General features: G+C 45.1%; 2 protein-coding genes, 1 non-coding gene and 2 pseudogenes across 4 annotated transcripts; all 5 read right to left on the bottom strand.

Moving 5' to 3' along the window:
- Positions 1-2,893: 2,893 nt before the first annotated feature.
- On the bottom strand, positions 2,894-8,607 carry LOC125507318 (NADH dehydrogenase [ubiquinone] iron-sulfur protein 2-like). Of its 2 annotated transcripts, XM_048671938.1 has the most exons (4): positions 7,919-8,607; positions 7,036-7,104; positions 5,258-5,723; positions 2,894-4,259 (listed from the first exon to the last, which is right to left on the bottom strand). In XM_048671938.1, the coding sequence occupies exons 1-4, from the start codon at positions 8,137-8,139 to the stop codon at positions 4,002-4,004; spliced, it is 1,014 nt and encodes a 337-aa protein (XP_048527895.1). In that variant the 5' UTR covers positions 8,140-8,607; the 3' UTR covers positions 2,894-4,001. The 2 variants fall into 2 exon arrangements, with proteins under 2 accessions (XP_048527895.1, XP_048527900.1); XM_048671943.1 differs by having other exon boundaries at positions 4,259-5,723; positions 7,919-8,602.
- A 702-nt stretch (positions 8,608-9,309) lies between these two features.
- TRNAS-UGA lies at positions 9,310-9,396 on the bottom strand. The gene has a single exon. It is a non-coding gene; the product is annotated as a tRNA-Ser (tRNA).
- A 3,823-nt stretch (positions 9,397-13,219) lies between these two features.
- Positions 13,220-13,616, bottom strand: LOC125530795 (annotated as a pseudogene).
- On the bottom strand, positions 13,220-14,379 carry LOC125530880 (NADH-ubiquinone oxidoreductase chain 3-like). The gene has a single exon (XM_048695331.1). The coding sequence runs from the start codon at positions 14,015-14,017 to the stop codon at positions 13,661-13,663; it is 357 nt and encodes a 118-aa protein (XP_048551288.1). The 5' UTR covers positions 14,018-14,379; the 3' UTR covers positions 13,220-13,660.
- A 2,835-nt stretch (positions 14,380-17,214) lies between these two features.
- Positions 17,215-20,063, bottom strand: LOC125530703 (annotated as a pseudogene).
- Positions 20,064-27,120: the final 7,057 nt, after the last annotated feature.

Below are 27,120 nucleotides of genomic sequence, written 5' to 3'. Positions count from 1 at the left end.
GAATTCTGTTTACTCACTTTAAATTGAGTATCCATTTCCCTCCTTTTCCCGCTAGGATCGGAAATCCTGTATTTTCCATATCCATACGATCGAGTCCTTAGGTTTTCGAAATAGTGTAATGGAAAAAGAAGTGCTTCGAATCATTGCTATTTGACTCGGATCTATTCTGAAAAAGTCGAGGTATTTCGAATTGTTTGTTGACACGGACAAAGTAAGGGAAAACCTCTGAAAGAATTTCCATATTGACCTTGGACATATAAGAGTTCCGAATCGAATCTCTTTAGAAAGAAGATCTTTTGTCTCATGGTAGTCTGCTCTAGTCCCTTTACAAAACTTTCGTTATTGGGTCCTTCTCCTGTTGCTTGATTCACATGGCATCATCAAATGATACAAGTCTTGGATAAGAATCTACAACGCACTAGAACGCCCTTGTTGATGATTCTTTACTGCGACTGCATCCATCTCGAATAATGCGATATCTCACACCAAGTTCAAAGATACTTAACCCTTCCTCCTCTTACTAATACTACAGAATGTTCTTGTATGCCCAATACCTGGTATAAGCAGTTATTTCAAATCCAGAAGTGAATCGTACTAATTTCCTTTACGTAAGGCAGAGTTGGGTTTTTGGGGTTGATAGTGGAAAAGTCGACAGAGAAGGATCAGCATATCCTTGTTTAAATAGGTCCACTAGACCTTAGCTACTTAATTTCATGGTATTTAGCACAAACAATAGAAGATTGGAATGATGGTATCAATGTGCCGCATTGAAATGAGAGTGGCTATATCGCTATCAATCAAGGTGGGACAGATCAACCATCTCCACAGATTGCTAGTTTGCTGAAAACAATCCAGCTTTTGCCAAAAGAAAGCCAAACTCTCATCCAGATGCATCTCGATTCACATTTCTATATGATAATATGCACGACCGATTCTCGTATCTGCTGATACAAGAGATTCTTTCAAAAGATAACCCTAACCCCTGGGTGGGCGAAAGATGGAGACAATACTGCCGTTGAAGCGCAAGAGTGAGCAGCAGTCCGGTCAGCCCTTGCTTTCTCAACTTGAGCAGGAAACTTCCAACCAAATAGGAGGGAGGCGCACTCTCAAATAGGAATGCAAACATAAAACGCGTGCTCTTGAGTGTCGATTCCTCTTCTGACCGAAGTGAATAACAAACATCCCTTCCATCCGGACACTGAACAATGAGAGAATCGTAGAAGTTATCGGAATCCGGGGCTAGAGTCTTTGGCTAAACATCCACAGATGATTGATTCCCTGCGCTAGCAAGTATTGGATTGGAGTGGGGGTTAGTTGGGTCACCATATGGTATAGATCGATAGATATATTTGATACGTCCTATAACATGGAGATGGAGATAGCCAAGCCCCTTTCTCGAAAGGCAAACCCTCTTTATCATCCAACACATGATCTCCCTATGGAATACCACCATTATCTTTCTCCATCTCACTCAATAGTATATATCGGTATAAATAGCTCAGCTCACGAAATAGAGCGAGCAAGAGCTCGAACTTGGTAGGAAAGTTCGGATAAGTCGACTCGACTCCTTAGTGCAGCATACACTTGCTTCAGCAAAACGAGGCTCATCCATTTGTTTTGATCCAAATCACACTCTAGACCAGCTCTTCTTATAGAGAAGGAACTCCACTTGGACAGTCATACGAGAGGGAAGAGACTCAAAGTTGATGAGAATAGTCAATTTGACCGGTATCACGAATAACAGTTTTAGTAGAAAAGGGCGTTGATGATTGAAAGGATTTCTCCTCGAACCACTAGTAACTATGTCAGCTTTTGTCATTCTGATGATACCGAATCGGATCAATATTTGGAATAACAATATGTGATCTATCAAATCGATTCATCATCGAGAATGGAATAGTATAACATAGGAATTTGATCCAAACAAACTCCGAATTGGGATTTCTTATTGGATCAGGAATCCCATTGCATTTTGCATCCTTTTCCATATTTCTTCTTTCAGGCAGTTTTGGCTCGCAATAAAGCTAGGGTCCTGATCGAGCAAGACTACGTCCTATCTATCTACCTCTCCAAACACAATATCTTGAGTACCTATGATGGTGACTACATCTGCTGGCATGTGATGTTTGGACATAGAATCGAGTCCTTGTGAATGGGCAAAGCCAGGTGCTCTTACTTTACAACGGTAGGGACGATTACTCCCATTACTGACAAGAAAGACACCAAATTCACCTTTAGGTGCTTCAACTGTGGTATAGGTAGAAGGAGCTGGTACAGAAAAGCCTTCTGTATAAAGTTCGAAATGATGAATTGAGGTAGAGTAGACCGATGATCCGGTAGTCATTTGGCCGGATATGGAAAGAAAAAGCTTGCATCTGCTCCCCCTAAACTATAACGGGTCCCATCTCTCTCCAAACCTAACGTGGTAGTTTCCCATCATAAGGCTTTCCATCTATAGATTGAGCCATTACCCACCAAGGATCCCATTCATTCAGAACTCAGTCGACTGCTTCTATAGATAAGGCGGAACGTCCTTAGTTCAGCATTATAGCACATAGTCTCCGACGCTACTACAGCGCTTCGCTAACTCGAAGCGCCTCGCTATGAGAATGACGCGTCGCTAACGCTCGGCTAAGTCGTCGAACCCTCGCGCTGACCATTCGCTTTCTCAGTAGCGAAAGCGCTTCTCTTTGCCCCTTAACTTCATAAAGTATTTGGAAAGAAAAGAAAGAGATTCTTGGTTTTATTGCTCCCGCTTCCTCATCTGCGCTCGTCAAGCCAACTTTGCTTTTTGGGAGGCGAAAGAGGGGTTGAAGCGGACATGTCGAAATGACAGCATCGAAGATATCTATATACACAGGAATGCTTATTCCGGACTGCGTTCCGGAATAAGTAGCCTACTTGACAGAAAGGGCGGGCACTCTCGGCGCGGAGGTAGGCACTCTCGTCTTTCAACCCCACCGTCACTTTGAATTTAGTGGGGCACTGTTTACTTACAGCCTCTACGAGTTGCAAGTGAATGGGGCCGGTGCGTGGTGAACGGAAGGGTTCATCAAGCCATTTCTCGCCTTAACCCCTAAACTAAATAGGAAGAGGGGTACTTGACTAATAGGGGGCAATTGCATTGCACCTGACTGTGAGGGACCTCTTGATACCTTATGTTCACTTCCTAACTAGTAACCGGTTTCCTGTCGCGGAAGCCTTTTCCCAGTGCGCGGAGCCCCGATGAGGAAGGTGTTAGTGCTTTCTCATGGGGTCAATAATGCTAATCCCTCTTTTTGTGCCGGGAAGAAGATAAGAAAAGGCGAAGCCTTCTCTTGGTTTCCCAACCTGTTGCTTCTAAAGGCTGCCCTCTCTCGGCTGGATTTTGGTCCAGCCTACTGCGAGGATCCCGTATCCCGTACATCGTCTTTCTCCCTCCTGGGTTCCCGTGGTTCCTATGCCGCCGCGTTTCCCGGTCCTTTTCTTTTAGTGCTTCGACCCGAAGCGATAGCTTGACGCGTTTTCCGTGGATAAGATGGCAGCGCTCCAGCTCACTAAAGAATGGGACGGCAGTGGTCCGCCGGCAAGCTCGTTCTGATCCTGGACGCAGTACATTGGAATCCTGAAGCACCACCACGAACGCTACCGCGCGTGCGCCTGCGGTGCGGTAAGGCACCACCCTGTTGTGCCAGCAGCCAACTCCGGCGTGTCAGCTTAGTTATCCTCATCAAGCCACAACCTTGATGTCTAGCTTCCCAACTGGTAGACGGTTCCCTTTCCCCCGGATCAATGAAGAAGGGAGAAGTCAGTTGATTCCTCCGAAGAACCGGAAGCGAAGCGCTATGCCGGGGCGAGGGGACGGGAAAAGAAACTGCTCCGAAGAAAGATATTGGGGTTCCCAATGCTTCTCCATGCCCAACGAGATGCGCCAACCTCGGGATGCTTTACTCCTAACCCCACGGCGGTCCCGAGACGGAGCTTAACCTGAGTCTCGGTTAAGAACGGTGATGATCTACGTTTCACACGGCGCACGATTCCATGGATAGTTTCATTCGAGATCGTGATGGAGGACATAGCTTACGATCATCGGCTTTGATCATGCCACTAGGCATTTGATTAGGACATTGCACAATGATCCGAACACTTTGTCGCATCTCTTCGATACGGATACAGTAACGATCATAGCGATCTCCTCTGGTACCTACTGGTACGTCAAGATCCGATTGGTCATGAACATCGTAAGGTGCTGCTCTTCGCGAATCCCAGCATACCCCAGGTTGGGATGGGTAGGCCCACCACTTCACTTTTGCACTTTCACTTAGGCCCGGGCCAAGTCAGTGGGGGGACCCTGTCGGGCTCCTTCCCCCCCAAAACAAACTGTACGTGGGAGTTTCCCTTCATACGGCTCGAATCATTCTCAGATGCCCCGAGAGGCATCTTTCCTTATGATCTGGTGGTTCACACGCGCGCAAACGAGCACCGGCCGCAACAGCAAGGAACTATGACCAATAGAGTCAGACACAGAGCGTCATACTTCTTTATCTTGTGATGGTTGAGGAGTTTCTTTCTCAGAGGGTGCGGGACGCTTGCGGAGTCCGTGCCTTCCGTACCACCACAGGTCGTTCTTGGGCAGATCCCGCTCCTAAACATAAGGGAGGGATAGGGGGAAAGGGGCCCTAAAAATCATATAAATAGGGTTGTAGAAAGACCACTTTCATTCGACGTTCCGGGGCGCCCGATTCGATCGACGAATTTGGCGAGCTGATCCGCTTTGATCCAGGAGAAAGCCCAGTCAGCCACCTTTTCGGTGCAGGTCACGTGACCTACAGCTCGGCCTTCGCTTTTTGAGACTTCCTCTACCCACATCTCTATGTGCCCGCAGCACTTTCATATGGAGAAAGATGGGCTTACCATGTTCCATCAATAGCACCTAACCTATGCCGATTTTGGCGGACCGTGCTCCACCCCGGTGAACTCATGCGGTTCCGACGTGCCCAGAGGCCAGAGGCGAATCCGTTCACGGTCCGTAGGACCAACACCATTCGAAGGTTGATGGCCCGCCCCGCCTAGAATAGGAATCTTTGACTGGGCTTACACACATTCGCTCACTTACGCTGTCCCCCCTCAGCTCACCCTAGCCCCGGGTACGTCGTCTCCAAGGCTTCACACAAAATCTTCACTGACAACATATGCATGCTTTTGTAGGGTCAGGCAGAACCGTTGTTGCCTGATGGGAACTTCCCCCATATTGCTATCAATGTCTTCATGTCGCACGACCTCTTAACATTACACCACTGAATCCCCAATCCTTTGCTTGCTGTGCAGTGACAGTACCAATATCCACTAATCGTTGTTTCCAGATACGGTTGCCGGTTGACATCTCTTCTAATTCGTCGATACGAGAAGCAAATTGTTGTGTGGAGGAATCAATATCTCGACATAAGCCAAGAGGCAGATCTTGTGCCACTCCACCAGGTCGTATGAAACTGGCATGCATCCTGGCTCCCGGGACTCTTTCATAGAATTCCAACAATTTCTCCCGCTCCTCAAAAGCCCAAAGGAACGGAGTTGATGCTCCCACATCCATAGCATGAGTAGTTGAAGCAAGTGAATGATTTGAAATTCGAGTTATTTCACAGAATAACACTCTTATATATTGAGCTCGTAATGGTACCTCACAATTCAAAAGTCTCTCTACGGCTGAAGAATGAGCGTGTTCTTGGGCCATCGTAGAAACATAGATAGGGTCAACGACGGAACGAACAACGAAACTTTACGACAGCTTTTTCGTACACGTTCACTTGCATCACATACACAAGTGCTCTCTGAACCATGCAATAAGGTCACCCATAACACGGCTCTCCCACTGGAGTTACCTTAGCCCCGGGCCATGCTATTCCATGATATTGGAAAAAGTTGACTAATTATTATCATCGTCTTGAAAGCTGGGCGCCTTTTGAATATGAGTGGGGCTCCTAGTCTAGGCGGCGCCTTCGTGGAGCCAAACCGAAGGAAGAGCAAAAGGGCGAGGCCACACCCGGCTTCGAATAGGAGGGGGGCTTAGCTCTGGATCCCGCCTGCTTGCAGAAATGAATGGATCAGAAAGGGGGCTGGGTTCTATTTCCGGGCCGGGCAGGAGGTGAAGGCCAGAAGAAGAAGAGAAGTGCGCCTTCCCGGTAAGGAAGAGGATAAAAAGGTGCTGTCATCTATCTCGACCTGTTTCCCGAGGCGTTGGAAATGAAGACCGGCTCAGAGAATCACTGGCGTGCTTTCTCTCCCCCATCGTTTCGCCAACAAAGAAGTCATCCTTGACTTGACTATTGACCATTCCATCCCTACCGAGCTGCCTCTTCGAAGTATTTACCTCTGCCTTTCTTTTTGAGAACATACCCTTCAAATCAAAAAGAAAAAAAGAAAGAAAAGTTCCTCGTCTGTGATTTAATCGGCCCTAAGGGGAGTTTACTCGACCCGTTCTCCAGTCTCCCGCACTGCTGAAGTATGCGACTCTGTATGAGGACCTCCTTCCCTTTTGCTCTGCCCACTCTCCGTTCACACGGTTATCAAAGCGGAGGAAGGGCGGGCAGCAGGTACCACGAGCCCTCTGTCCCACACATCTATCAAGAAGCAAGTGTAGTTCACCGGTTCCACCGAATGCTCCTATCTCTCGGCAAAGATCGTGTGAGTGTGCAGTTATGCTTCGGATGCTTCGCCATGGAATAGATCGATTCAGTTCCCCTTCTTTTCCGGTGCACTCGCTTTGTATCTCCGACACACAAGGAAGGACGCGGTGGGAAGAAAGCTGCCCTAGCCTCTGTCCGGTCGATCATTCCGCTGGCATCTTGCATTCACGCCTCCGTTTGACTGCCGCTCGGGAATGTAGTTGTAGATACGTGAGTCTTAGTGGGTCGTTGGCTCCACCTCTTATCTCCTTCTACGACATGCTGTAGTCGTCGCCATATTCAATATGTCACTTAGTCATATCTGCCTCGCAGCGGGTCAGCACCTCCGAAAGAAAGGGAGGGAGGACTTCATTCAGTGACTCCGCGATCGCCCTCTAAACGATCAAAATAAGGTAAAGCTTGAAGATAAGTTTTGTACTCGATTAATTTCTCAGTCCCTCTAGTCGGGTGGGCGCCGGCCGGCCGGATCCCCCTGAAAACCGTACGTGCGGGTCTCCCCGCATGCGGCTCACGCCATTTGAGGTGGCCCAGCCCAGCATTCATTCGCAAATCCTGTAGTGAAATTGAGACTGCTCGACCTCGGAAGCTAATTCGCGTGTAGGCAGCGCTGTCTTAATACCGTTGACTGTATCTATTCATTGATACATTGGCTCGCTCCCCCCCTCTTTTTTCAAGAATGAATGAGCCGCTCGGACCTTCCATTTCCGTCAAATGACCCGGCTTCCCCTGGCTCTTCCACCGTCCGGGCTCCCTTTCCTCCCTATGGCTCCCCCGGCGCAGGCCCACCACGCTTCGCGCCTGCGGCGTTTTCGCCAGACGGTCTTTGCCAGTAGTGCCATCCTCCCCGCAGGCTGTCTGTATGGGTGGGTTGTCCCTTGCTGCTACGTTCTGTTAGGCGCTATGAATTACAGGAAATTCAGTGGTTGACTTGGACAGCAGGCGGGTTACACGTTCCACTGTGCCGAGATGTGAGGTGCAGGTGGTGATGATCACCCCGGGGTATGCGCTAGCGCCCTTGACGGGCACTCCAGGACCCGCCTACGCTCGTGAAAACCCAGGTCGGTCCTCCGACCAGATGTGTGGATAACGAGGCCACCTTCACAACCTTCTCCCTTCTATCTTTATCCAAAGTCAGGTAGGGCGGTTCGCTTGAGTTGCTCAACCGTCCCTTTGCCCGGTGCTCATGACGCGCTACGGAACCTCCACCGTGCTAGCGGCATAGGAGCCTACTCAGCGTCAGCGGCTTCGTGCCGCACTGGAGTGATCCAATATGTGGTTCCGCACGTTCCACCACTTCTCCGTTCATTTCCAATACTGATCGTGAAACACCATGAGCAGCAGGATGTTGAGGTCCGGAATTCGAAGTGAAATTCTTGATTTGCCCGTTCCTAGTCGTCATGGGAAAGAAATAAGAAAGAAATAAGAAAGAGATTATTCCCCTAGAGCTTGTCCAGTACCACCAGTACTCAAAATGCATCTCCGCGCGTCTACCTGGCGCTTTTATTAGCCGCCTTGCATGCAAGCGAAGCGCTATTGGCGGCAATTAATAGCTCACTGAGCGATGATTGATGCAGTCAGTCAGTGCCCTCGATTATTCTATTCATGATAGAAGGATCATGGCGCCCCGGAAGCATTCCATCCAGCAGCAGCATCTCCTTCAACCACGCGAGGACAAAACTGATGTTAGCTACATTCGAGCGTTCACCGCACAGAGGCGATCTCGAACACTACCTATGATAATAAATCCAAAGGAAAGGTCGACAAAATGATTCAATCTGACTTTATCGGTATTCTGGATTGAGTAAAAAAGGGATATATGAAGTTCAAGGCCTTGCCAAAACCGTCATGGCCCTATTATGTATAGGCCGTACTAAGCCAATAGCGAATAACAAACTCTTTCCTGCTCCCTCGACCTTAATTAACTCCCCCATCCTGCCAAGCCTCAGCTGCCAGCCCATTGTATCTAAGCACACTGCGGCAAATTAATACAAGTAGCTAAAGATCTCGCATCCGACATCTCCGGCCGAACGGTTAGGCAACACTAGGGCGCCTAGGTCAAAATTCCGCTTACCAAACAAGATGTCGAGAGGCGAACTCTGTAATTCCCCTCCTGCAAAAGTGATAGCGGCTGTAGCATCCGTGTGGAAGAGGGTAAGCTTTCGGCAACACCTTTTTCAGATTGGAAAGGATGAATACTTGTGTTGGGTCCTGCAGACCAGGATAGCCTCAGATCAAAACCTAATAAATGTACCTGGGGTTGATCATATTTTTTGGGCAATAAGTATTCAGGAATTTGAGCGCTTATGTAGCTAAAAACTCTGCCACCTGAATACTTGATTCATTAAGGTCGTCACCCTATACCCGGAAGTCTCTATCGTTTTCTTTGTCTGTTAAGCTTCACAGGGTTGGGACTCCCTAAATCAAACTGCAATCGTTGTTTATCAACCACTCACGACGACACCGAGATCTTCGACTTAGCTCCCACAGGTCATCCACCTGGGGCGGAAGATAACGAAAGGGAGACAAAGTCCTAACTAAATCAACACACAATAACCTCAACCTTCTACCCATTCCATCCATCATATCAGTCGAGTCGAGGAGATTCGTTCTTATCTATAGATAAGGCAAGAGAGAACTTATGACCTCGCGGATGGAGAGGGATTCGAACCCCCGGTATTCCTATCAATACTTCGGTTTTCAAGACCGACTCTTTCAACCGCTCAGACATCCATCCCTGCGCTCGCCCGCCCTATCTATCTGCGCGCTGGCAGGTAGGGGCAACTCTATGTGATTCGCTACGCTTGCTTGCGCCCCACCCTGTAAGCTGACTCTATTGCCTAGCGGTTAGCGACACTTTTCCGGTAGTATGAATCGCTACGCTTCGCTTCTTTCTATATGATAATATGCACCGTCGGTTGCTGCGCTCCCTGCGGGTAATAGCAAGAGAGTGAAGAACGAACGATCCTCAAAAAAGTCAGCAGTGAATGAGTCCGACTCGAGTTCGTGAGTCAAAGGCGTGGCAAGAGAGCGAGTTCGACTCGCGAACGATCCGCAAGTGAAGGACCGATCCTTTAACGCCAGTACTGTTGCGAGACTGGTACTTGGCGGCTCACGAGCAACATATAGAAAAAGGTTGCCCATCACTCCCTCGCTCCTTTTTGAAGGCCCACCGCTCCCCCTTTCTTTAAGTATCTATCCCGGCTTGCATTTTGGGGCGAGTACTACAGTTCCTCCATAATCACACAGAACGCCCAGCTTCGAAGAGCTGCTCTCTCCCCAGTCCACAGCAAGGTGTGGAATCTGGATCTACTGTGTGTTCTGACTCTATTGGATCAAGTCAGATACTAAGCCTTCTACTACTGCTACTTAGGAGATCAAATGCTATATTTCAGAGATTGGACTCTCTTACTATGTTTTTTCAGGGCTGTTCCCGAGCCAGGTTCCCTGGATCCATTCTTACCTAAATGGATGAATGAAGAAGGGGGCGAGCAGATACGACGGCCACACACACTTCTTTTTAGCCGAATAAAGCCGGATCTACTACACGGCTAGGATCAGAGAAAGATTGAGAAAGCAAGATCAAACCTACTCTACTGTCGATTCAAAAGGTAAACAGCCCCCGAAGACTTTATCAATGAATGGATCAAAGAAGTTTATCTATCTAAGTCATCATATATAAGGGAAGAAGCCCGCCCCTGATCGAAGAATGAAGAAGCTAGCCCAGGTAGACTTTAAGACCAACTTGGTGTAGAGACGACTATGATGGTCGGCCTCCACAGACTGAACGCGGGAGATTCTTTCACCCTGTTTTTAGTAGTGCGAGGAGGATAGAGCTCCCAGCAACGACTGATTGTTCGTACGAGCGAAGGAGCGAGCATGCTTTACCCTTAGAGTGAAGTTGACATTCACAGGTCTTGTGGGAACTCCTTCAGTTCAGGTAGCCATAGTCACTCAGGGCTATAGTGGTAGTAGCAAGATCGAAATTGTGAGATTGGCTCGATCACAAACTATCAAGAAGAAAGATCAAGATTCACTTTTGTCGGGCAAAGAACTCTATTGAGGAAATGACTTTGCTCACTGAAGACCAAGCAGCAGCCATTCTAGATGAAAGGACACAAGCCTAAAACTTGAATGCAGATCTATTTATCTGGAATTCCTATCTTCAGAAACAAAGAGTTGCCTATCTTCAGAAATGCTGGTATAGTTGACTTGCCTCTGTTCTCGCACCGGTGTCTGCCAGGGTCTGAACCATTAGGTAGAGGATCAGCTGAAAGAAAAGGCAGACAGAGATCTTGCGCCAGATCCGTATACATTCAGCACCCTCATTACAGCATTTGCTAAGCATGAAAAGTGGTTGGAGCTATGCTTATGTGCACGAAAATGCAGGAGAAAGGATGACACCCAGAGACGAGGAAGGGCGTAGCAAGCGATGAAATGCTTCGGTGAAAGGTAGAACCAACTCTGCGAGGAAAGCAGAAGCAAACAGTTATGATGTGGTTGATAGTGTTTTTAGGGATTACCTAAGTCGGCGTTACCCGACATAGTCAACGGGGTACCTTCATTCTTTAACAATTCCGGACATAGGAACAATGAGCTGTCTCCACCGCTTCTCTTCCAAACCAATATCGCAATGGATCTATCTTCAGCTTATTCTCTCAATCAATGAATACGGGTCATCAAGGAGAATCAGGGGAAGTGTAGACTATAAGTAGCCAATTTGCAATTCATTTCCTTGGCAATGACGAGTGATGGTATCTCGAAGCCATTCATCTTATCTCTGCAGCAGGAGATTCTTCACCGGACAAAAGATAAGGAAAAGACAAAGAAATCCCATGGGTAGTTTTTGGAAAAACCTATTTTGTAGGAGAGAGAGGCCTACCTATGAAAACTAGTATGTATCTTTTTCTTGGTTTAAGCAGTGCAGGAAATTGTCGGTCCTAAAACAATGTGTCCCCATGATCATTTTACATCACGATATCTTTTCCTTCTGGTTATGCGTTTTCCTCTTCACTTTTCTTTTTATTTATTTGAAGGAATCGTCCGGGCAGAAACGGGGATAGTGATTGATGGCATAGAGTTTTGATAGAAAACTCGTATCAAAATCATACCAAAAGAAAGTCTCGATTCGAGGAACGGAATACAGGTCCATGATAGAACACAGACCGGTAAGAGAAAGGAAAGTAAGCATAGTCTTCATTGAACCGGAAGAACAATTTGATTTTCCGTCAACAAAGTAACGCTGTGCAAACTCATCTGATCCCTGTTTGGGACTTCTTCTTCATGTCACGAGCCGGAATCGAACCGGCGCTTTCCAGATGCATGGTCAGGATAGATACCTATCAGATCGCGACTTTGATTTCGCAGTTCAAGAGGAGACCTCCCTACATCTGCGGGCTGGCGGTCCTGCCGGCCAGCCGACACAAAATCCAATTCGAGTTTTCAATACGGAGCCTGAAATAGTTTTTTAATTCAATGCAGAGCCTTAAATAGTTTCTAAATACAATACGGAGCCTGAAATAGTTTTTCAATTCAATACGGAGCTTATACCAGTCTAGTTCAATTAAAGATCAAATGGCGCAAAATAGTTTGCTTAGAAGGGAAAATTCCAAAAGCGCATATAAAAAGACATCAAAAAATGCACATACATTGGTACCCACGGAAAAGGCAAAAGCGGCTGGCCGCTAAAATAAGTTAAATGAAATAAAAAATACATCTGCATTTGATAATACATCTGCATTTGAGAAAAGTAATCTATATTTGCATTAGCAGCAACGAAATAAGGAATCTGAGAATAAGGGTTTGGATTAGGGGGAGGAGGGGAATTTATTTCTTCTTCCAACTCCATTAAATTAGAACTCACACTTTCTACGCTCATAGCCGGCCCATTGACAGAATTTGGGTATGACGACGCTGGGTCAAATTCCACAAGCATGCCGTCCATTGAATCCGGAAAAAAGGATCCATCGTGATTCCCCATGTTTTTCAGCTCTGCTCCCAAACAAAAGAGAAAGGGAGACTTAGTTTTAGATCGGCATTGGTTTTTCCAACGAAAAACAAGAACATTCTTTCACGAACAAAATGCTAGTGGATTTGTAACGCATACGATGGATTTCCCATCGACGAAGGCCACACGTCCCTCACAGCCCTTTTAAAGACCAAACCATTTGCACCAAATTCTTGCAAATCTGCCAAAGCCTGACGGCGATATTCGACCTGATGATCCCGTTCCACCCCTCCATGCACTGCTTCAGAAAGCGCGCTTATATTAGAGGAAAGGTCGGTTAGCCAATACGGATCGATATCGTCCACGATTTTATTAATCTCGACGCGTATCCTGGAAGCAAGGATTACCCCTGCATTCTGTGGATCGTTCGGATCGATAATAATCTCATCAAGGAGCTTGAGCATCCTATCCCTATGCGCTTCATTGGTGAGAGGATTGACTTTTATTTCGTTCTCAAGCCCTTCTAAGCGAAGAATAGCGGAGAGAAATGGTAACGTAATAAGGGAAAGGGAGCTAGCTGCTTCCATATCGCCCCCAAAAAAGAACCAAAAAGTTCCAGAGGCATCTTCCATTCATTTCGATTTAGGTCTTTCTGCACCATATTTAGATCTTCCCTTTCTACGATCCGGAATTCCCAGCAAATCCTTGACTCCTCGAATACGATGGGATTTCACACCTGGCGAATCTTTCACTCTACCTCCTCTGACTAAGACTATAGAATGTTCCTGCGAATTATGACCTTCACCTGGAATGTGAGCAAATATATCATGTCAATTGCTCAACCGTACTTTTGCTATCTTACGTAGATCTGAATTAGGTTTTTTCGGTGTTCTCGTCGAAACACGCATGCATACTCCTTGCTTCTAGGGACATTGATCCGAAGCTCGAGTACGGTCCGTGCGCCGTTTTTCTTCTCTACCATGACGAATCAATTGATTTTTTGTAGGCATCCCTCTTTCCTATGTCCTTCCCCCCTTTGCCCTTTCAAAAGTGGTTACTCCCTATCCGAAGCACCCCTTTTCCATTCATAGAGAGATCCAGTCATCAAAATCAATAAAAAGGCCATCATGGACCAAGATCCAAACAGATCAATCTTGTTAGGAGGTACTGCCCAAAGAAAAGAAAAGGTGACTTCCAGATCAGGGATAATAAATAAAATAGGAACCGGATAAAATCGTATATCGAAACGACTTCTGGCATCACCGGAGGGATCGGAACCACATTCGTAGGCCGACAATTTTTCTGGATAGGTCGAACTATTGGAAGCAAATGGAAAAGGAACACCGAGTGGAATCAAAGAAACTAGCGGACTGATCACTAAATAGATACAAATAGGTGCAAATTCCGACATCACCAAAGCCCACTTCGTTCTCTCGCTCTCCTCGCGGCGCTCCTTGCTCGCGGAGCGGCATACCGAAAAAAAGACGCTCAGATGTGGATTCGAACCACTGAAGGATTTCAAGGGCAATGCCCCTTGCTCTTCCCACTGAAACAAGAAAAAAAGGATTTGCAGTCCAGCAAGAAAACGGATGCGCTAACGCGCAACGGCTTTCGCGCTAGTTGCTCAATCCGTTGCTTGTTTTGCTCTAACCAGCTGAGCTACCAGAACCACTTGCCTAAAGTCTCTTTTCTTCATCTATGAGCATCCTACCTGCAGTGGAGGAGCTTGCTCAAGAACCGAGAGCCGGCCAGGGACTGGACGACCCTCGTTCGGGAAGGTCTTATTCGCTATAGACGCCACCAAGAACAAGAAAGGGGCGCTCCGCTCCTAGTCACTAAGCAGCTATTCTGTCCGACGGCGGACTCCATCAATCTGAGGTTCTTTCTCTCACGTAATTTCGCCCGCCTGTTCTACTTCCGTGCCGGAGGAAATGGGATTCGAACCCATGATACAATCTTCTTGTATGTCGATTTAGCAAACCAATGCCTTAAGCCACTCAGCCATACCTCCAAGTTGTTGATCGGAATTGGATGTGCCGGGTTGGTTGCCCGAAGATCCACTGCGTAAGCCGTAGCGCGCGTACTCTTCTTTACTGAGCGAGAAAGACTCTATCCAGATCTATGGATCTCCCCAGCGTCCAAGCGAGACCCCATCCAAACCAAATCCGCCACTCGTTGGGCGAGGCCTTGCTTTCTATGAACACCTCACCACTGAATGAGAAACTTAGCCTCCGACCCGACCAAGAGAGAAGACAGGGTCAAGCCGACGCCGCCCTTCCTCACCTGCCTGAATGGAATGAATATCTCCTTCGTCTAGTCGAGAAGGGAAAAAGCCCGGCGGGGAACAGGACCGTGACTCTTCTAAACCATTACATGACGGAGAAGTCCATTCTCGTCATGATCGATCCACGTCCTACCATAGTGCCCGGAGAACCTGCTTCTAGAAGATTCTATAGTGATCCACTGGAATCGGCCTCGGGTGACGCCTCCCTAGTCGTCGAAAGATTTCATCCCTCGCTCGGTCGTTAAGGTGGGGTGAAAACTGCAATTAATGCTCTATCTCCGTCATAGAATATGGGATACTCACTTTCAAGGGCCTCGCATCCCCAGAGCCTCAGACTGGCCTGCCCTTCCAATCGGGGTTATAACGGGTCCGATATCAGCAACACCAGCCAATCGTGTTGGTATGGTGGGTTCCCCATACCCACTATTCGGAAAAAAAGCTTGCCATAGCAGCTCAAACCTCCGATTGGGAAATGGGAGTTCTAACCGGTCCTAACCCCAATTCCAAACAAATTAATTGGACCGAGGTTCGTGCAGGGAGAGAATAGAAACTAATAACGATGGAGCAAGAAAACGGATGCGCTAACGCGCAACGGCTTTCGCGCTAGTTGCTCAATCCGTTGCTTGTTTGGTTCGAGGTTGAGCTCACCCGCCGCCCTACGTCAGTAGTCTTCCTAACTTCTATTCCCTTTTTTTTGCTCTAAGGTAAGGTCCTTCAAGAACAGCATTGTGGTCGCAACGGGGCTCTGGGTGAATATTGTCCGCCCGTATGAGCCGGGCTATGAATATTTATAGGTCGGGGTCTTTACTGAAAAACCACAATACTACACTACAACAATTTGAAGAAATCCGCAAGTGACTCTAATTTGAATTCACTAGTCGTGTTTAGTTTTTTTATTTCAATATAAAAAATCTGCCAATCCCGATATTCCCACATTTCATTCTGGTCCAGTGTCCATTCCTAAATGAAAGAAATGAGCTTTGCCCTTCACTCACTTCTGAATGACTCCTTTAGCACTCTCTTTTTTATATCAAAAAATAGAAACAGTTTACCTTTACCATACCTTCCAAGCAAGAGTGTTTTATTGCAAGATTAAGTTATTACTGAACAAAGAGAAATTCCCATTATAAAGGATGAGAGAAAGTCGGAAGCACTTTTTTCTTATTCTAGCAGACGGAATTGAATTGGTCTAATTTAGGACTTTCCAATCGATTTTTATCTTACCTAATTCTATCTACGCCCAGGGGGTAGGTACGTCGCAAGCTCTGGGCAGCTATCTTATTCCAAAGAATCTCTCTCCCTAAAAGGTTGCCAATACCATACCTCTATTGAACCCTACTGGATCCAATTGTTTAAGTGTTTAGTCGAGAGGAACCACATTGACACCATGCTTGTGCTAAGCCACAGCTCCATCAAACTAATCTGGATTTCTTCTTGTTTACGAATAATGGGGCATCTGCCTAACCCTATCAAACCTCTCTGCAACTACTTCTCTCTGTTCTCAGCAGCCCGAAGGATTTTTCGAGTCTCAAAGTCCTATTAGAACTCCCGCGCTTGCTCCTTTGGAGCCAAATGGATCCGAATTTCGGTAAGATAATACAAGAATCGTATTTGGTTGGGTTCTCACTCTGCTGTTCAGTCTGGCGCGGGTGTGATACCGGTGAAGAAGCGAGTAGTTGATAGTCAGGGAAGTAGATTCCTTTAAGGAGAGAAATTCATTGGTTTAGCCGTTAGACAGAGCTTCTTTACACGACGGTAGCGGAACAGCCCAGGCAGCTTAACGTGCTCTTGGCACAAAGGTAATAGAATGCAAGTCTGACGACACCCGGTACTCGGGATCTCCTGCTTGAAGAAGCAAGGAATTTCAATTACTCAGCCGTTGAATAAAATAAACTAGATACCCATGTTTCCAATATTTACTTCTCTTTACTTGCAGGACCTGGCCTAAGCATAAAGTAGATTTGCTGCACAAGCTCAAGTGGAGGAGGAAGCAGGGGTGGCGAACAAAATGTTGGTATGGAAGATCTCTTGCTCCCCCCTGAAGGGTTCTTAGATTACCAAGTAAGGGAGGGAGGTAGGTACCATGGTTTCATTCTCCCATCGAGAGGTTATGATACTAGCAAGAGTCCTATTCTTCTCCTCTCGATCCTACCTTGGGTTATGTTTGACAGGGATGGTCAGTGAACTTCTATTGGTTTCAAAGGAGGAAAGAGATCCATTGGGGAGGGCTCGAAAGGTTATTCGATATCAAAGGTTGACCCTCGACGCGCCGCAGCCACTATTTTGACTCCTTTTATGCAATTATGAATGAAACTTTCTTGATTCTAATGCAACTTATCCTTTTGGAGTTGACGTAACAAACTACGCGAGCCTCCCGATGAAGCCAACAGAAATCCTATCCGAATACTAAAAATAAAAGGCAATTTCATTATGGTGGTATACCAGCCGCCAGTTCTGGAACTTCCAGTTCCAATCGGAGCATATAGATCCGTAAATGGATTTGTATGTATAGCCACTTCAGTCGTGCTCCTCGTTTCTCGAATGGAAAAAAAGTATCTTCTTTCTGGGAACATGCTAAACCAGAAATTCTTATGTTCGTGATTCTTCATCCACCGATGCAGAAAATCTTCCAGTTTTCCATTCTCATATGAGGCAGGAAAGTTTATGGGCAACAGGTCAGCACAAAGTGATTCATCATGTTCAAACATGAACCTTTCACTCGTTGGGGACGGTTTATAAATCATCAAATTCCCACAAATGGAATGAGAAGTGGGTCCATGTAAATGATCGAGACCTCGCAAACAACAACGTTCCTTCCCCATATGGAGTTCGGGACCCAAGGGCAATCGTTGAGTGAACTGTATCTTATTCGTATTAGTTGACCTAAGCCGCACCATTATTGCAGGGTGGGGCTCGGCCTCCGAACCGTACGTGGGACGAGTTTCTGCCTCATACAGCTCGGGCCGAAGACCGGGGAAGTTGAGGAGAGATGGGGAGACCCAACTGCTGCCGGTCGGACGGACAGGAAAGGGGGCGGGGATATGCTTGTGAAGAAGCAAGCTTATTGCCCCACCCCCCAAAAACAAACCGACCCAGCAAGAAAATGTATGCGCAGGCGCAACAAAGCACTCATCCCTTGCTTGCTGCTTCGCGTTCTTTCTATTCCATCCCAGTCCATTCCGGGATAGGCGGCTAATATAATATGTGCAGTAGTCGTCGTCTGACCAATCGGCTCGGACACCAGACCACTTGTGCCCGCCCATTCTGTCTCGCCCTAAATGGAATGGCTCTCTTAGTTACGCTGTGCCCCGACCCGAGTCCCCACGTCCGCTTTTATCTGCCCGCAACCCGGCCAACACAACATTAGGGCCGTCCCCCCATTCTATGCTGAACCCGGGCCGGGGCTCGCTTTTTGGGAAGCCCGTTCCCACCGCGCTCACGGCCCGGCTGGCCTGCCAGCGGTAGTGGGAATTCTCCCGTTCCCTGGTCAAAAAAGGGTTGGTTGGATGCGGGATCTACTCCACGAGGAGCGGTACGGACGTAGATGATATCATCACGACCTCTCTTTGCGTACCGCTAGGGATGCTTAACGCCACTTCGCCAACTGGCATTACCTGCGCTTTCGTGTCTCTCAGTGTGGTCAGCACTGGGTGTTTCCGAGCAGTGAGGCTTACACCCATTCGCATTAATTCATCCAAAGTTCCTTACCCTTATGCATGAATTTTGGAATAAGCCATCTTCCTATCAAGGTTAAGGAGTCAACTGAGCATCTCAGCGGCGGGATTGAATACCCGGATCGAATCAGAGTTCACGCCGCCCGCCCTGAACAAATAGAATAGGAGGCATGGGCCACAGGTCGCACATAAGCCATCGGGTCGCACGACAGAAGAACACCCAACATAAAGATGCACACTCCTCCATGTGAAATAGAAAGATTCATCTTCACTTTTTTGTAGTAGTCGTGAACAACAGCCATCAGCAGTCGGCTCGTTGGTAAGGCGAGAGCTTCAAGCCCGCTTTCTGGTGGCACACCCCCCAAACAAGCACCACTCGACGAGGGGGGGGGGAAGCTACAGGCCCAAAACCTTCGACCCTTCTTTCTATATGGGGGTGCCCGAGGCACCTCATCTTGTCATTTTGTTGCTTATTCCCCTTAGGCCAAAGTGTTTGCTTTACTTCGGAGCGCCCGCTCACGCTTCGCTGACCTATCGTGTGGTAAAGAGAAGAGAGTACGAAAGAATTGTAAACAGAGCAGACCGCAGAAAGATTCTAAATATGACAAGTCCCCCATGGATTCGATAATAAGGAAATGAAGAACGGGAACGAAACGAAATAAAGCATTTCTAGCGGATGAGCTTCTCTCCATTTTGTCTGGTAATAGAATAGGGCGGCTTGCTTTGACCAACACTCCACTTTTTGCTCTGTCCATGGAGCGTATGAATTTCCTTAAATGTAGATAGACCAAAAAAGGGAATAAAGGGATAGGAATAGGAATTATAGTACCATTGGAAGAAGAGGCACCAGTGGGAACATCTCTACTGACGAACCATTTCAATAGTACGGGTGCTTGCCGTGCCACGGGGCACGACCATGGAAGTAATGAAAAAGAAGAAGTTCTGTAGTTGGACCATCTGCTCTATCCGTTCGATTTGAGCTTCTCCAGAGAAGATGAGACGCTAAAAATGAAAGTGTTCGCAACGCATACCGAAAAAGGGTACCTATGTTGCCGACCATTAATGACTAGTTCGAAGACCAGGAGCAGGGGCACGTGCCAAGAAAGATTTGTTACTTTCCCTATGGTTTTCGAACGTTTTCAATAAAACCTTCTCGTAGAAGTATTTTCACAAAGTTTTCGGTAATATTAGTAGATGCTATTCGAACCCTTCCTTTTATTAAGATTCGAATTCTTATTCTTATTATTATCTAATTATTCTTTTTTTCATGTATATGCGTCAGACACAATCTACTAATTGATCTATATTCTGATACCCTACTATATCATAGTCTCTACTACTAGTATTTTTAATACCTCAGGAGCTCATGAGACTCTTTGAGTGAAATTCATAAGTCTCAATTCCCGAGCGATCGCACCAAAAACTCGAGTTCCTTTTGGATTTCCTTCTTGATCAATGACAACCGTCATCATATCGTATTATCATACCGTTGTCACGTTTGAGTTATTTACATGTACGTACAATTACAGCTCGTCTTACTTCTGTCTAAATCTTTCTAGAGGCATTTTGGGCACTGCTTCTTTGATTACAGCAACAATAACGTCACCAATATGAGCATATCAGTGATTACCAGCTCCTAAGATTCGAATACATATCAATTCGATAGCCCCACTCCGTTGTTATCCGCTACATTCAAAAGGGTCTGAGTGAGATGGATCTTGGAAGTCTGGTTTTTGATTGGATAGTGATCTCGGGCACGAGTGGTTGATCTTCGCGGGCCGTGAATGGCCATGGAAAGGAGTATTGATGTCAATATGTTCGATCGAGAAGATTGGACGATGAAAGACGGATCCTTTGTGGTTTGAATAATAGGCTGTGGTCTCAATATTGGGCTATGGGCTGATTGCTTTCTGTATGAGCCTCTTGTGATTGGGCTCTCGTGGGCGGATTACCCGATGTGTACTCATCTTCCAACAAAGAGGAGAAGACATAACCAGAAGAATTGTGAGAAATAAGTCAATTTATCAAGTTGAGGCATTTCGATTTGGATTTCCAATAAGAAAGACAGAAAAAGACTCCTGCGCCCTCGAGAGCATTCTCTTTCACTTGCATTTCTTCCTGAAGTTGGCTCGAAGACCTGTCCAGCCTTGATTTTCCTAGTTATTACTCGAGCGCGCTGAGGCAACTCTGAACTAAGCTCAGGGGAGGGGTAGTAGGTATGCTTCAAACCCTCCGGCACCTTGAAGAACGATGGCACTAGATCGGGAAAGATGAATGACCAATGAGGACAGGACAATGGGGGAAGTTGGTAATAGAGAATCCTCCCTTCTTCTTTGCTTTCTTGCCTGAAAAAATCCAAAACTAACCATTGGAACCTCATGGGCTACCGAGTTAGGAGATTCATTTTATTTATTACTTTTACTTTTTTTACTAAGTTATTCTAAAACATAAGAGCTAACCGACCATCCTGATTGAATGTTTGAGTACTCGGAGTCTCTCGTAAGTATGGAAAGAAAGTCTCTTCTTTCCACAACTCCTAAATTTCCCATCAGCCTATCCAATCTAATTCCAGACAGAGTCAGTAGACCTTACTTTAGTGTGGGCGCGCCCCCCACCCTCATGGACAGGGTGTGGGCCCCCTGGTCTTCATCTTTGGCGAGGATTTTTTATTATTTATTCTAAGATATTCTGTGGAGTTTCAGGTCATTCCGAGAACTTTTTTTTTCTGCACATAAAACAACACCATGGCAATTCTGCTGAAAACAGCATCAGTCCGGGTTAGTTCCATTCAAATCATACAAGTTAGAGTCTAAAACAAGGGCAAAAGTGTTTGGAAAAGTAGATACGACGGAGACGTATCAACTCCCCCAAGCTTAAACCCTTGCTTGTCCTCGAGCAATTCAGTTGACAAACTGAAAGAGAAAAATAAAGACTTTTACAAACTCTGTTTGCTCTTGTTGTTGTAAACATGAAAAGCCAGCATTCAAGTTTCAGCAATTATTATGAACTAACTATACTCACAATAACACGTAGGTCTCACAATTACTCATATCAATAGCATAATCAGCTAGCGAGCCATAATAATAAAACTCGGATGACAACACTTTCTCAAAATAATCATAACATGATATAACAAAATGGTATTTCGCTAGCCCTTTCTAAGACCGCAAAACATAAATGCAGAGCACCTTTAAAGATCAAGGACTGACTAAACATTGTAATTCATGGTAAAAGAGATCCAGTCAAGTCATACCCAATATAAACCAATCATAATGAATGCAAATGACAGTGTGCTCTCCAGCGGGTGCTTTTTAATAAGAAGGGTGATGACTCAACATAAAAGTAAATAGATAGGCCCTTCGCAGAGGGAAGCAGGGATTTCTAGAGGTGCCAGAGCTCGATTTTTGAAATAGAGATAAATAATATTTTGAGCGGCATACTTTCACTGTCAACGCAACAACTATGAGATGGCTGTATCTTCCATACTACATGCATTATAGGCAGTTCCCAAACAGAATGGTAAAGGTTTATACTCCCCCTCCTCCACAAGCATCAATCCATGGCTTGCTCAAAACAACGAGTGCCTCCAACATTCAACGGGTCCCAGGGGGAGTTTTGTTTAATTATTTTGATTTGCTTTGATCTTTTTGGATCATGGGACTGGGCATCCCGGTTACCGGCCCTTTCTCGTGAATGAGGAGCGGAGTCCACTCCTCTTGAGAATAACCCACCTAGCATGGAAGATATAGGCAGCCATAGTTGCACATGAGTTGCTCGAGCATACAAAACAGAATTTCATTTGAAGGTTTGGAGTTTGGCACATACAAATTTACTTGGAACGGCAGGTAGATACTGCATATAGGAAGGTATAGTGGACACATATGGAACAACTTTGGGGTTTAAGGAGTTTGGATGCACAAGCAGTATTCCCGCTTAGTACAGGTGAAGGCTAGCAAAAGACTGGGAAGCGACCAACTGAGAGAGCGACAACAGTCGTAAACATGCATTAAAATTAATTCACACCGAATATAAGCATGAGTAGGATATAATCCACCATGAACATAAAGATCATGAAGGCTATGTTGATTTGATTCAACTACATGCGTGAACATGTGCCAAGTCGAGTCACTCAATTCATTTAAAGGAGGATACCATCCTATCATACCACATCATAATCATCTCAATAGCATCTTGGCACACAAGGTTAACCATTATAACTCATAGCTAATCAAGCATGGCACAAGCAACTATAATCTCTAAATGTCATTGCAAATATATTTACTTCATAATAGCTGAATCAGGAACGATGAATCATCATATTTACAAAAACAAGAGAGGTCGAGTTCATACCAGATTTTCTCATCCCAATGAGTCCATCATATATCATCATTATTGCCTTTCACTTGCACGACCGAACGGTGTGTATAATAATAAGAGTGCACGTGCATTGGACTAAGTTGCAATCTGCAAGCATTCAACTCAAGAGAGAAGACAAGTAATATGGGCTCTAAGTTAAATAAACAATCTTGCATATAAGAGCCACTAAGCATTTTCAATATAGTCTTCTCGACCACCAAAGAAAGGAAAAGAAAAAATAAAAACTATTTACACGGGAAAGCTCCCAACAAGCAAAAGAAGGACGGGAAATATTTTTGGGTTTTCTTTTTAATTCTACTACCAACAAGCAAAAGACTAACACCAATTTTTTTTTGTTTTTCTTAAGGTTTATTAAACACACAAGAAGAAAGCAGGAAAAAGGAAAATAAACTAGCATGGATATTACAATGAAAGAGTATGAGCACCGACATCTAGCAATGAGTGTGTGTGAACATGAATGTAATGTCGGTGGGAAATACGTATTCCCCCAAGCTTAGGCTTTTGGACTAAGTTGGTCTATTGTCAGGGATAACCTGGCTGATATCCGTAGTGAAGCTAGGGTCGTACTGCGATGAAGAATAGTTGGGATCATAATGTGATGAAGAGGACTCTGACTGCCACTGGCTGGCAACCACCTCAGGATCCCTAGAATAAACAGACATTTGTGGAGGCTCTGGTTCCGAGGCTGGTGCAGGATTCCGATAGGCTTGAACAGCCGCCCACGGAACAACGTAAGTACCTGCAGACAAGTTAAACAAAGAGGGAGCAGGCAAAGTAATAGTCTCAGGGTGATGTTTATCAAAGTACAATTTATATTTAAGCGCCCTTTCGCGATTCTTAACAAGAAAATCATGCGCTACCATACTCTTATAATCTAAATAAGCACGGGGCAGCGTTGTTTCTTCTTTCTCCTCATGCCTAATAGGTATTTCAAAATGTTCAGCTAGGCGTGAAGCATAAATGCCTCCAAAGATGGGGCCCTTAGTACGGTTCATACTCAACCGTCTAGCAACAATTCCACCCATACTAACAGAGTTATTGCGGTATAAACCATGGAGAAAAATAATAATATCAGGAATACTAAGGTTCCCACAGTTCCCGCGACCAATCAAGCAGCGACTAGCAAATAAGGCAAAGTAGCGTAAAACAGGGAAATGTATGCTAGTAATTCTTGCATCAGAAACCTTCCTGGTTTCTCCCACAGTGATAGTGTCAATATAAGCTTCCACTTCATTACGGTGTGGTTCATCTAAAGAACCCTCGAAAGGTATTTTGCAAACCTCGCAAAATGCAGCTAATGTCATCTCCCTAGCAACATCATATAAATGGAACTCTACTGTTGGAGGTGATTTCTTAGGGAAAAAGTAGAAGTTCTGCACAAAAGTATTTGTGAGTAAGAGATACTGACGACGTTGGTCGCGGAGGAAGTTGGTGAGGCCGGCGTTCTCAATCAATAGATAGAAATCTTCATAAATCCCGGCACTCCTCAAGAAGTCATCGGAAGGCCATTCACACGGCCGGACCTCCGCGATACGAGGCAGATTAAATTTGGGCTTCTATTCTTCTTCCTTTTGTTTCTCCTTAGAACTTCGGCTCGATGAGCCCCTCAAAAGTCTCTTCATTATTTCTGAAACAATCTGAAATTTTTAGTAACTTCAAACAAAGTGAACCAACTTCAATAAGATTGATAGCAACTACTCATACAAGTGCCTAGAGCATATATCAAGCATTAGAACTACTTGGAACCATATATATTTGACATGCAAGCTCAAGAACATGGTCACCTATGCAGTACAAATTTGCAATGAATAAAGCACTAGAACAAAAACTAATTGGACCAATGGAGGAGTCACATACCAAGGAACAATCTCCCCAAGCAGTTTTGCGAGGGGTGCTTTGAGCAAGGAGATCGAAAATCGCAGCAAAAGTTGCTGGAACATGAGCTTGAGTTGGTTTTTCGGGTTTGTGCGAGACAGAGGAAGAAGATGGGTGCAGGAATAAGTGGAGGAGGGCCACCGTGGGCCCACCAGGCAGGGGGGCGCGCCCAGGGGGGTAGGGCGCGCCCTCCACCCTCATGACCAAATTTTTGCACTAAAAATCCTTAAATATTCCTGAAAAAATCATATTAAATTGGCATGGCATTCTGAGGACTTTTATTTTCGGGATATTTTTTATATTGCACGGATAAGTCAGGAAACAGACAGAAAAATACTATTTTACTTTATTTTTACTAAAGAACAGAAAATATAAAGAGGGTACAGAAGGTTGTTGCTCTAGTTTCATCCATCTCATGCTCACAAAGAATCCACCTAACAAGGTTAATCAAGTCTGTTAAAAACTCATTCCGATAATCATGGAACCGGAGAAATTTCGATAACACTATGTTTACCTTCAACGGGGATATGGACATCCCAACAATAAAGTATATCATATTTCTTTTTGGATAGTAGGAAAGAGGAAATTCCAAAACCTCCAAATATAATCGATGGAATTTTTCCAATAGAGGTTGAACTATAAACTTTGAGGTTGTTTCCTCGGAAAGTGCACCGTATGCTCATTACCATTAACATGAAAAGTGACATTGCCTTTGTTGCAATCAATAACAACCCCTGCAGTATTAAGGAAAGGTCTTCCAAGAATAATAGACATACTATCATCCTCGGGAATATCAAGAATAACAAAGTCCGTTAAAATAGTAACGTTTGCAACCACAACAGGTACATCCTCACAAATACCGACAGGTATAGCAGTTGATTTATCAACCATTTGGAAAGATATTTTAGTAGGTGTCAACTTATTCAAGTCAAGTATACGATATAAAGAGAGAGGCATAACACTAACACCGGCTCCAAGATCACATAAAGCAGTTTTAACATAATTTCTTTTAATGGAGCATGGTATAGTAGGTACTCCTGGATCTCCAAGTTTCTTTGGTATTCCACCCTTAAAAGTGTAATTAGCAAGCATGGTGGAAATTTCAGCCTCCGGTATCTTTCTTTTATTAGTAATGATATCCTTCATATACTTAGCATAAGGATTTGTTTTGAGCACATCAGTCAATCGCATACGCAAAAAGATAGGTCTAATCATTTCAGCAAAGCGCTCAAAATCCTCATCATCCTTTTTCTTGGATGGTTTCGGAGGAAAAGGCATGGGTTTCTGAACCCATGGTTCTCTTTCTTTACCATGTTTCCTAGCAAAGAAGTCTCTTTTATCATAACGTTGATTCTTTGATTGTGGGTTATCAAGATCAACAGCAGGTTCAACTTCTACATCATTATCATTACTAGGTTGAGCATCATCATGAACATCATCCATTAACATTTTCACTAGGTTCATGTTCATTACCAGGTTGTGTTTCAGCATCAGAAATAGAGATATCATTTGGATTATCAGGTGGTTCAGCAATAGGCTCACTAGAAGTTTGCACAGTTCTATCATTTTTCTTTTTCTTCCTTTTAGAAGAACTAGGTGCATCAATATTATTTCTTTGAGAATCTTGCTCGATTCTCTTAGGGTAGCCTTCAGGATACAAAGGTTCCTGAGTCATTCTACCAGTTCTAGTAGCCACTCTAACAGCATAATCATTTTTCTTACTATTCATTTCATCAAGCATTTCTTTCTGAGCTTTAAGTACTTGTTCTACTTGAGTGGTAACCATAGAAGCATGTTTGCTAACAAGTTTAAGTTCACCTCTAATATTATCCATATAATCACTCAAGCGTTTAATCATAAAGGTATTCTGCTTTAATTGTCTACCAAAATAAGCATTAAAGTCATCTTGCTTAAACATAAAGTCATCAAACTCATCCAAGCACTGACTAGCAATTTTAGTAGGAGGGACTTCAACTTTATCATATCTATAGAGAGAATTTACCTTTACTACCTGTGTCGGGATATTGGGAGGTTCTTCAGTAAATAAGTAATTGAGATCATATACTTCTTCAACAGGCGGTAAATTAAGACCATGTATTTCTTCAATAGGAGGTAAATTCTTAACATCTTCAGCTTTAATACCTTTTTCCTTCATAGATTTCTTTGCCTCTTGCATATCTTCGGGACTGAGAAATAGAACACCTCTCTTCTTCGGAGTTGGTTTAGGAATAGGCTCAGTAATTGGCTCGGGAGCTGGCTCAGGAGTTGGCTCGGCAGGTGGCTCAGGAGGTGCCCAATTATTTT

The sequence above is a fragment of the Triticum urartu genome, chromosome 1 (assembly GCF_003073215.2).
Source record: "Triticum urartu cultivar G1812 chromosome 1, Tu2.1, whole genome shotgun sequence".
Lineage (NCBI taxonomy): Eukaryota > Viridiplantae > Streptophyta > Magnoliopsida > Poales > Poaceae > Triticum > Triticum urartu.
This window is presented reverse-complemented; position numbering and strand designations above follow the sequence as displayed.

Excerpts from the sequence above, each read along its gene's own strand:
- LOC125507318 (XM_048671938.1), bottom strand. The coding sequence starts at position 8,139 with ATGCATTTTGAGTACTGGTGGTACTGGACAAGCTCTAGGGGAATAATC. Across the intron at positions 7,105-7,918 it reads CCACATATTGGATCACTCCA|TAGAGGGACTGAGAAATTAA; the intron begins GTGCGGCACGAA and ends CGCCCACCCGAC. Across the intron at positions 4,260-5,257 it reads GTGGTGTAATGTTAAGAGGT|CCTGGGGTATGCTGGGATTC; the intron begins CGTGCGACATGA and ends TACCCATCCCAA.
- LOC125530880 (XM_048695331.1), bottom strand. The coding sequence starts at position 14,017 with ATGTCGGAATTTGCACCTATTTGTATCTATTTAGTGATCAGTCCGCTA.